Source organism: Vigna unguiculata, chromosome 1 (assembly GCF_037176805.1).
Source record: "Vigna unguiculata cultivar grain cowpea cultivar isolate G323 ecotype 2 chromosome 1, ASM3717680v1, whole genome shotgun sequence".
NCBI classification, from domain to species: domain Eukaryota; kingdom Viridiplantae; phylum Streptophyta; class Magnoliopsida; order Fabales; family Fabaceae; genus Vigna; species Vigna unguiculata.
This window is the reverse complement of record NC_140792.1, coordinates 34,612,324-34,623,955: the sequence shown is the minus strand read 5'-3', so window position 1 is coordinate 34,623,955 and position 11,632 is coordinate 34,612,324. Positions and strand designations below refer to the sequence as shown.

Sequence of the window (11,632 nt, the reverse complement as noted above, 5' to 3'; positions counted from 1 at the left end):
CTGAGACAATAAATGGTAACTTTAAATAACAATAGAGATTCTTAACATAATCAGCTGAGACAATAGATGGTAAATAATGGTACATTGGAACTATAAAAAATGGTACATTTGAACTATCAAAAATAGTATACATGTTATTTGCATGATCATCTAATAAAATTATTTAAAACTACAAAATACAGTGAAAGCAAGATTGCTGTGTTAAATAATAAATATAGCATGGTCAATCATCTGGCTTGATCAGGCTGGAGAATTCCAGAAAAGGATTAGCATATGCCTGAAGGATCCTCAATCCAAGGCCAGCTTATCACATAAAGATTGATAAGCTGCACTGCAAACCTTGAACTTCTCTTCTGCTATAGCCTATCAAGTATCAATATACAGAATAAAAAATTAAGTTAAAAGAATTAAGAAGTTGTGCAAAATAATAATAGAAAGAAAATCCAGAACATCGAATAGAACAAAAAGGAGAAGGAATATAATTGGTGGTTAGAGCATCGCAGCACCTTGCGAGAGCCTTGATGACGATCTGGATGCCATTTTAGAGCACAGGCCCGGTACCTGATGATATAAAAATGTTAAGAATTTATATCCTAGTAAAGAACTAAGGCTTCCTAAAATTTTGATGAAGACGAAGTTACAGAAGAAGCAAGAACTCACGCATTTTTTACATCTTCAAGTTTCAGAGGACCAGAAGCACTCAATCCAAGGGCTATTCTATCCGTTGTTAAATCTGAACCAGAACTATCACACTCAGATGAAGAGTCATAATCATTTTCGCTTCGATGCCTCCAATTCCATGATCTACCAAAATTAGAAAATCGTTCAGATCTACTCCACTGAGGATTTTCCTCATTGATGAATGACCAATAGAAGAATCTATTCCCACCAAAAGCAGAACGGAAAATGGTTTCCACATCAAAATCATCTTCACAAAACAAAGGATCTCCTGAAAGCAATAAAGTTTGTTACCATACCATTTATACATTTGACTCCAGAGTAGACTTTATAAGTATCTAGAAGCTTCTATGTTCGGTTGAAAATAATAAAAATAATGAAAGAAATTACACTGATTTCATAAAGATTATGATGCAAGTTGAAATCAAATCCTATTCATGGTATCCGTAAGTTTAAATCTCTCAATCCTAAATGAGTAAACAAGAAGTTTCCAGCAATATTACGCAGGATGATCTCCTAGAGATACAACCACCAGTAAAGAGTGGTAGCAGTACTACAAGATACATGGAATATATACTGTTACAGCACAAGTATTTCAAGCATCCTTACTTCTGTACCGATGATTTGATCCTTGCTTGCCATTCCTGTACCTTCCAGAGCCCCCATCAAAATTTTGCTTTTTACGAAACCATGAGGGGTCCTGGCTTGATGGCAGCTCGTCCTGTTCAATACCTTGCTTCCAGCTCTAAACCACGCATTAAAAAGTGCAACCATAAGCATCAAAACATCTTAGCACAAACAAAATCACAGAAGAGAAGGGGTTGAGTTTGCTTCTTAATTAAGTGGTTAACAAAGAATTTTATTTCATTTATATTACATTAATACTGAACCTATCTACCAATCTCATGAACACCATATACCTGGCAGTATATATTGTGAGGGTCATTTTAGCATCAGTAAAAGGGGAAGAAATATAGATCATACAATTGTACATGAGCAGTCAAGATTAAAGGCAATTCAAAGGTGCATGGCCACATAAAAACATCACTTCTATGTTCTGATCTTCAATATTCATGAAAAAATCTAATGGACAGGTATTTGTTCCTGTCACTCTCACATAAAAAGGCCTTCTAACTTGATATGTGTGTTCGCGTACGTGCTATATCTATGAAAGCTTCCAAATTGAATATCAGCAATAAAATACGGGTAACCTAATCTATGTCATGGCTTCTCCAAATGTTGCACCTTCCAAGTCACGTGATCCCAAATAAACATGTAATAACATGAACGGGTCTACTGAGCTAGACATCTTTTTTGTGCGGGAAAAAGTCCTGGGTCGTTCATTAATAATAACTCACATTCCTACAAGTGATCAAGTGACTGATATAATCACTAAACCTCTCTCTCAAGTCCGGTTCTGTCACTCACTTAACAAACTCGATGTTCTTGATTATGTTCAAGAACCCTGAGTTTGAGAGGGACTGTTAGTGTATATAGTACAAATATCTTTCTGTTTTGACTTTACATTCTATTTTGCATTTTGTTAGTTTGTTGCACAAACTCTGCTCTTTCTGTTATACTTATTCTCTCTCTTCTTTCATTGTATATATAATGCATACTCTTGATTATGTCATAATAAGAGAAGAATATTTTTCACCTCTTCAATTCTATGTTTTAATTCTCTATACAATTTATTTCTCCTTTACATTGAAGATCATCTTCCATCAGGTCTGATGCGTCAGTTCTCAATCTGATTGTGGTTATCAATTACATGAAGTCTTAAGTCCATAAAAAAGAAAGAATGACCAGCGCTTTCATACCCGCCGGATGTATTGGCAAGAGGCCATTGATGATGTTAACCTTCAATATGTTATCCTTAAATTGCAGGTCACAAGCTCACAGAATATTTTGAAGTTGCAATATCTTGTTCCTAACTTAGGATCGGAGATCACAAGCTCACAGTATATTTATGAACCCAGATAGTCAATGCCAGCCCATACATATCGTCATTGTACACGCTCATCTAACGTGTCACCAGATTAGACATAGAAATCCATCCTAGCAATTCACAATATAGTTTGTCAAGAACCATCTTGCTCAAACAGAACACAACAGATTGTAGCAGTTCCTAAATGCTAAATACGAGGCTGTTCATCACTGATCCTACTTCTTAATAAACCAGTGAAGCGTAGAAAATACATAAAGGAGAAATAAAAATATTGTAACAATCGGAAAGAAACCAATGTAAAAAAACCACAGAACTACCTGATTCAAGCAACACTATACAATATATTAGACTATATCTGAAAGCTAAAATTACAAGAACTGCGCATGCCCACACATACACACACATGAAACGGAGAAGAAGCAAGGTGAACCTGAAACAGGGATTCTGCATAATCATTGATACTGTTCATTACTCTATGTTTTGCTTGCATCCGTCTAAACTTTCTGGAGTTATGGTTGTTGCCTCTCTGCAATTAAACAGTTCTCAGCCCAACAAAACATATAAACAACACTTTCTACACAACCACACGGCATTGAACTCTCATTAATTAGTTCAATAAAAATAACATTGTTGGGTCACAAACAGTTCCCAAAATACAAAATCAGAAAGAAACACGGAAAAAATTGACGCGGTGAGGCCCACTATCAAAAGACGCAATGGTTTCCAAACTAATAATTGTTGAATGAAACGAAAAGTAGTGAAATGACAACATAAAGCATAGGGAATTGGGAGAAACTAACGGTGTCCCAAAAATTGCGCCGTTTACGTTGCAGGGGAGGGGTTGAATGGAAGAGTGCGGCCCTGAGAGAGAAATGGAGATTATTGCTGGTTGAAGCTTTGAAGATGGCGCTGCTCATTTTCTCTGCAATTCGAGTCCTTCGTTTTGACCCACCTCGGTCGATCGATGGAACTTGTTTAAGCGGAAACGAAAATTGGAATCATCCTAAATTAGACCTAGCCAGAATCAGAGCGGTCATAAAAGACCACAAACTATTTAAAATGGTGGTTTATTCATTAAGCAAAACATTTGAGCAATCCATCACTTTATTCTCATAGGGTACTTGACTATTAAACAAAATCTTCAGAAGATATATGAAATATAAAATTTTACTATTATTAGAAGATTAGCTATGTATTCATTTCTCTTTTATGATAATAAAAACTAATAAAATTATTATTATTATTATAAAATTAAATATAAATAATTTTTAGAATTTTATTAAATAAATTTCATTTAATTTATATAATTATTTTAACTAAACGATCAAAATGGATTACAACCCGTGAGTCAATTCGGCTCATCACGAGTAGGGATGGCAACGGGGCGGGGCGGGTACGGGTATCATGATCTCATCCCCATCCCCATAATAAAAATTCATCCTCATCCCCATCCCAAAACCAACGGGTATACAACTTTTGACCCATCCCCATCCCACCGGGTAACGGGTATTTTCTTATACCCATTTTTTTATTGTTCCATATATCAATTAAATATTTTTTATAAAAAAAATTTAAAAATCACACCAACGGAATCATGATACTATCAAAATATTCAATATTAAAATAACATACTCTTTTTGATTTTCATGATGTCAAATATTAAGAAAAATATTATAATAGTATAAATCTCAAATTAAAGTATCAAATAACAACTAAATAAAATTCAAATAATTATATAAAAGCTAAAAAATTACATATTACTAAAATTTTATAATAACCAAAATATTTATTAATTTTACAAATGATCAGTGGTTTCATTTGCATTCGATCCACCTACACATAGAAAAAAATGAAAAATTAGATATGATATAATAATTGAAATTGAAAATTTTAATTACTAGAATATAATGTACCTTCTTCATCAGATTCATTATCATAAAGGAGTAAAGATAATTAAATGTGTGACCCAAATTTGAGAATATCCATTTGAACGTAACATAACGGAAAAAAAATGTATAATTAAGATTATGATAAAAGGAAAAGTACCTTGAAGATCTGCTTAAACCTTAAAGAACAAGCCAAACAATTAAAAGAGAGTAAAAAAGTGTATAACCAAAGTAACAAAAAGAAGAGCTACAAAATAAGAGTCAAACATTTTCATGAAAATAAATAAATAAATAAAGATAATCAAATGTGTAACCTAAAAATTATTTCATAGAATGAAATTGAGGAACACCTATTTGAACATAACCATGTACAGAGAGTAAAAATTATGTAATAAGAAGAAGAAAAATTACCTTCAAAATTAAATCTTGAAAAACAAACCAGACAATTGAGAGAGTAAACAAAGTGTATAACAAAAAACAAAGAAAATGAGAAATATGTTATATATATATATATATATATATATATATATATATATATATATATATATATTATATTATATTATATATTATATTACTATGTATATATATATATTATATGTGTGGATATCTTATGTTTATATATATATATATAATTATTTATATATATTATATTATATTATATATTATATTATTATTATTATGTATATATATTATATGTGTGGATATCTTATGTTTATATATATATATATATATATATATATATATATATATATATATATATATATATATATATATATATATATATATATATATATTTATAGATATATATTTATTTTAAGTATATATTATATTATATTATATAATAATATAAATATAATAATATATATTATATTATTATGTATATATATTATATGTATATGCGTAGATATTTTATGCTTTTATATATATATATATATATATATATATTTATATATATATATATATATATATATATATATATTTTTTAAATTTTTATAAATTTGTAATGTTATAAATTTGTTTATAAAAGATCTCACTAGTTAAATGATTAATTTGTTTTATACGTATATATTATATATATTATATTATATTATTATGTATATATATTATATGTATATTATATTATATTATATTATATTATATTATATTATATTATATTACATGTATATGTGTAAATATATATATATATATATATATATATATATATATATATATATAAAAGTATATTTTATTTATATGTATATATACTATATTATATTATATTATATTATATTATATTATATTTTATGTGTAAATATATTATTTATTTATATATATTTTTTAGATTATTTAATAAATTATAAATAGTTTAGTAATTTAAGCGGGGACGGGTATTTGGGCGGGTATATATATATCCCCATCCCCATCCCCAGTTGAAAATTTCGGGTATTACCCATACCCATACCCATACCCAGTCAAAGCGGGGATTCCCCGTCAAAACGGGGACGGGTTCGGGTGATACCCACGGGCACGAGTTTATTTGCCATATCTAATCACGAGTTTGAGCCGAGTTGGATTAAAAAAAGTTCAGTTTTTCTCAAAATTGGGTTAAATTAGGGATGGCAGAAATACTAGTGTTCGTGGGTATCCGCAAATAAAATTCGCGGCGGCGAATAATTAATACTAACAGGTAGTGGGTATTTGGGTATTTGAATAACCGCTTACAAAAGGATCGAGTGTGGAATTTATATTTATATTTTATTTGGCTAAATTTAATGAAAAATAAATATTAATTTTTATTTTTTTTTACTTTTTTATTTTATTTAAAGAATTTATAAAATATATTTTTTTTTAAATATTAACGAGTATGCGAATATCTACAAGTATCCACAAGTTTTAAAAAAATGGTGGATATTTTTTAAACAGGTACCCGACAGGTAAATAGGCGGATAGCAAGTGGATTCTTATTTTTGCGGGTAAGCACTATCCGTGCATAACCCAACCCGTTGCAATCCCTAGTTTAAATTGAATTTAGTTCACTTGACCCACATGTTAAACGGGTTCGAACTGGATTTAAAGTGGATTAACTCACTTAACCACAAACATTGACCAATAATATTTTAATAGTTTAAATGTTTAATTAATTTATTTGTCAACTTTAATCTTTAACTATTATCTTTCTATTATTATCATTATAATAATATTATGAGAATTAGGTAAATACTTTGATTGCTCGGTCATACAATATCAATTTAGTCAATTCATTCTCATTGTAATGCAATACATATAAAATAAATTGAAAAAAAAAATATTCGTAAATAAGTCAACTCACTAATCTACCATGTGGTGAGTTGGACCGAGTTGTAAAATCTCTAACCCACCAAAAAGTAAGTCGTGTTGAGATGACTCTTTTTTAACTCAATTGATGAGTTAACTCATGTGAGCAAAATTGGCTCACTTTCACACCCTAATATAACTTTTACTAAATCAAAATTTGTTAAAAATTATAATGTTATTTTTTCTTACGATATATTTAATATTTAATGAATCTCTCTTCCTATTTTTAGTAAATGATTTGTTACTGGAACTCCTCACAATCAGAAATGGTAAGAAAAAAGCACTCTCTTACTAAAATAAAATTTACTACAAAAAGAGTGTTGTTATCTTGATTTTTGTAATGTTTAAAAAATGGTGACATGTATCTTAAAATCATATTCTTTACTACTCTTTCTTATATATACTTTTTATGATAAGCTAAAATTCATTAAAAATCGCATGTTGCGGTTCATCACTTATTTAATTCCCCTCGTGTTATTTTTTATTTTTTATTAAAATTCAGTTAATAAAGCATAATATATTAAAAAATATATATTACTAACATTTTGTAGCAATGAGCTTAAAAGTTATATTATTATTATTAATTATAATAATAATAATTTATGATTGGTTAACAGGCTGATTTTGTATAGCACTATTGGTTAAAATAAAATTTATAACTATTAAAACCTTTGCTGTCACGATTTAATAAAAATTTTACACACTCGTTCGTTTTGATATGGCCTGCCTGGCTTATTAAATTGTCGGGTTAAAGGTTTGCTAGAACTGGCCAGACGGATTCACTTTTTTTTATTAAAAATTAAAATTAAAAAATTAAAAAAAATATATTTTTCATATTATATTGTTTAAAAATGTATACAATAGTATTAAGTTAATTCATTAACACTCATAAATTAATAAATTAAGTTTTAATTGTTGACTATAATGAAGTAATTTGATATGGAAATATAATAACTATTATCCAATTAAAATTACTAATAATCAATTAAAAAATTTAAAAAAATAATTATATGATAAAATATACTTTTAATATATATTTATATATAAAGAAAATTACAAAATTGTAAAAAAAACGTCATTTACCCAAATAAGTTACACATTTTTATTCGTTTTTGTTATAGCAGACCAGTCTGACCTAATTTATTTTTGACAGACTTATAATTGGTCAAGCTAAAACGGATCAAGCTGACTCATTTTATTACCTCTACCTTTCTTTTGACTGAGTTCTACAAGTTGTTCCTTTCTTTCCAAAATAATTTCACACTTTGACCGTACATTTTCTTTTTCTCCACTTATATATGTGTTCCCCTCTTTTCTAAAACACACACTACAAGAAAAATTGTATTTACTGACGACAGTAATTTGTTCGTAATGACACAAATTCATCGGTAAATTGATATTACCGACAGACTAACGACGGCAAAAAATCCACCAGATAACGCATCGTTGGTAACAATTTATCGACGAATGCTTGAGATCCGTCAGTATTTACCAGCGGACTCGTCCTTCGCAAAAACCGTTGGTTATTACTGACGGATCAATCCTTCGATAATTACCAACGGCCTAATCCGTCAGAAACTACAAACATTCATGCTTTGCCCTCTTATAATTTGGTATTAGTTCATTGACATCACTAGTTAGTGTGAGACTTGCTATTATTTTAGACTTTCCCTTTGAAAGAATTAAAGAAAGAATACTTAATAGTCTTGTAGCTATTTTAAGAGTTCAACAAGTCTGTTTATAGTCCAACAAGCACAAGATATCGACTGCATCAATGTTGTGCTAGATCAATTTTTTATCTTCAATACGTAAAAAATTAAAAAAAACAACAACACAGGAGACAAGTTTTTTTTGGTACAGTTCAACATAATTTCTTCATACAACAATCAATTCATACCAATTCATACCAACACAACAACCAATTCATACCAACACACCAATTAATTCAAACCAAGATAGCACCGCAGAGAGAAATTGTACCGATTTCACTGTCAATTGAAGCAATTCGTACCTCTCCTCCTCGACGGTGTGGCAGTGACAGCGGAAGAGCACCTCCTCGATGGTCAGTGCTTCCACTAACCATAGCAGCGTCCCTCCACGACAAAACTCGAACTTCCGCTACCCACGACGGCGAGCTTCCGCAACGAGACTCAGGTGACGAACCTCACGGAAGATGACGGTGGAAGACAACCATGACTCTAATCAGTCTCGCTAGGGAGTAGGGATGGCACGACAATTGATTGGCACAATGGGTGGCTTTCGTTTTCGTGGGCACGACGAGAACATAAGAGAGAGAACTGAGAAGATATTAGAAAATGAAATTGCAAAGAGGGAATCCCAATTCTTAATTATGATTCATCGACGACATTACCGACGATGCAGATCCATCGGTAAATCTGTCAGAGTAATAAAAGACAAACATTACTGATAGGAAAGATCTGTCGGTAAATGAACAAGTGAACATCCATCGATAAATTCGTCTTGTAAACACATCCAACAATTTCATCCTATACGTTACCGACGAATGTTGTCCGTCAATAAATTCAACATATGCATTTGTCGATAATTTCGTCGGTAATGAGCAGTTACCAACGGATCTCAATCCGTCGGAACTATTACGTCGATAATTAGCGTTTTTCTGATAGTGACACTTTCACTAATATTCACTTATATCATTCTTTCCTTGTATGATGGGTTCTCTACTCTTAAATTTTGTTGTTAATTTTAAGTTATTTAAAAATATTCAAGCTCATGTTATATTTTATGAGACTTGTGCAGTACAGATAAATCCTTAACAACAATGATCATTCATGTCTCATAAAATCTATTTTATTTGTGTTTTGAGTAATTTAAATACAATAAAACAATCCCACAACTACAATATTAATGACATGTGCATTTTTTTTTTTAAATATGTATGAAACTTAGTATATTTTATTAAGCTATTTGTAATTAGAAATAGTTGTATCTTCTAAGTTTATTTTGATTGAAATGGCAAAGTATGATGTCATATTTTGTTAAGAATCTAAAAAAAAGTTAGTCACAATTTATTTTGGCTTTTAATTACATCATTTTTTTCAATCAAGTCTCAATTTTTATTAAAATGATTTAATTAGATTTTTTTGTTAGATTGACGTTAACATCGTTTTTTATATATGTCACGTGTTAGTTCGTGGTATTTTTATTTTAATTTTTTAAAATTCTTTTATCTTGTATTTACTTTAGTCTCATACTTTGAAATTTTGACTAAATTAAATCTCATTTTCAAAAAATAAAAAATTTGAACAATGTTATCTCTCTCCAAAATGAGATCAAATTAGTAAACAAACCTAATTACAATTTATATATGTTAAAATAATTTTTTTTGAAATTTATACATCAAATCACTAAAAGGAAATATTGAAATTAATTTTATTTTTAAATTAAATTAAAAATCCTAATTGAATATACAATTTTTTTAAAAATATACTAAAATTGGTAAAAACAAAGATCAATTATAGAAAACAATTGAATTTAAAAAATATATATGAGGATTATACTTTCATTCATCTAGTGTATTCCTCTTGCAATCATAGGAACCTCGAACATTGGGACAAAGGGATTTACTACAACAACCGATGTTGCCACCGACTGTTATTTGTTAATATCAATAAATTATATTATTTATTAATATCAATTATATTGCAAATTGTTATTAATTTGTAGATAATACATATTAGGTTTTTGATGAATGGTCCATGGTGGGTGGGTTGTTGTATTGTTCAATGAATAGTTTGTGATGAATTTGAATGTTCAGTAATATGTTAATAGGTCCGTGATCTCCAAGAGTTCACCAAGAGAATTACTTTAGCAATCTCCAATCTTCAAATAAATGAAGAAAAGATGATAACTCCTTAAAAGAAGTAAAAGAACTCTAAAAAAATGATTTATAGAAAGATTGTATATTTTAAGATAATAATACTTGTTTATAACGATACTATCTATACTAAAAAACCTTTTAAAATTAAAATAATCGAATATTAATGTATATTGTATTTAAGGTGCTCTCACTTCTAAAATATCATTTGTCATAGTTTTACAAATTTATGGATACTTTAAAATACATAGAGTAAAAGACTAAAATCAAATAAAAATATAAAAAAATTGAAATTTTAAAGCAAGAAGTAAGTAAAGTAAAAATATATTTTAGCCTTTAGTTAAAAGTTATTAAGCAAAATATATTTTTAAGATATTTTTGTTAAATAGTTTTTCATATATAATTTATTATTATATTTTTTCACTAATAATGTTATTTCAGCAATGACATGTGTGTTTTCTTTACTGTATACCTTTTCACTGCCAAAAACGCGTCAAAACATTTTTTTCACTGCGGAAAAACATTGTATACTTTAATAATAATAAACATATAAAAAATGAAATAATAAACATATAAAAAGGAAAGATTAACAAATTTAATTTCATATATACAACAAACAAAACCAAAATTCTTAATCAATGATACAAAATTTACCTGATATAATTACATATAACTTCATTTTGTTTCTTTCACTTTTTTCCAACCGATCAAACAAAAGCTCAACCGAATAAAAAAAAGTTTAACTTTTTTTCCTTTTTTTATTTTTTTATCGTACACAACTGCAACAAAAACAATTTTCACTACAAATTGTTTAAAAACAAACAAAAATATTTAATCTAATAATTTGATTAAATTTGCTATCAAATCAAGAAAAGCATTAGACAACCCAAAAGAGCAGTCAACGGGGGACGGGGATTGTCCGAAGCGGGAAACCACGTTCTATGTTTGGTT

At 28.9% G+C, this 11,632-nt stretch overlaps 1 protein-coding gene across 1 annotated transcript; it reads right to left on the bottom strand.

Annotated features, from left to right (window-relative positions):
* Positions 1-67: 67 nt before the first annotated feature.
* On the bottom strand, positions 68-3,714 carry LOC114196123 (uncharacterized). Its single transcript, XM_028086695.2, has 6 exons — positions 3,427-3,714; positions 3,057-3,152; positions 1,288-1,423; positions 661-949; positions 507-561; positions 68-363 (listed from the first exon to the last, which is right to left on the bottom strand). The coding sequence occupies exons 1-6, from the start codon at positions 3,541-3,543 to the stop codon at positions 289-291; spliced, it is 768 nt and encodes a 255-aa protein (XP_027942496.1). The 5' UTR covers positions 3,544-3,714; the 3' UTR covers positions 68-288.
* Positions 3,715-11,632: the final 7,918 nt, after the last annotated feature.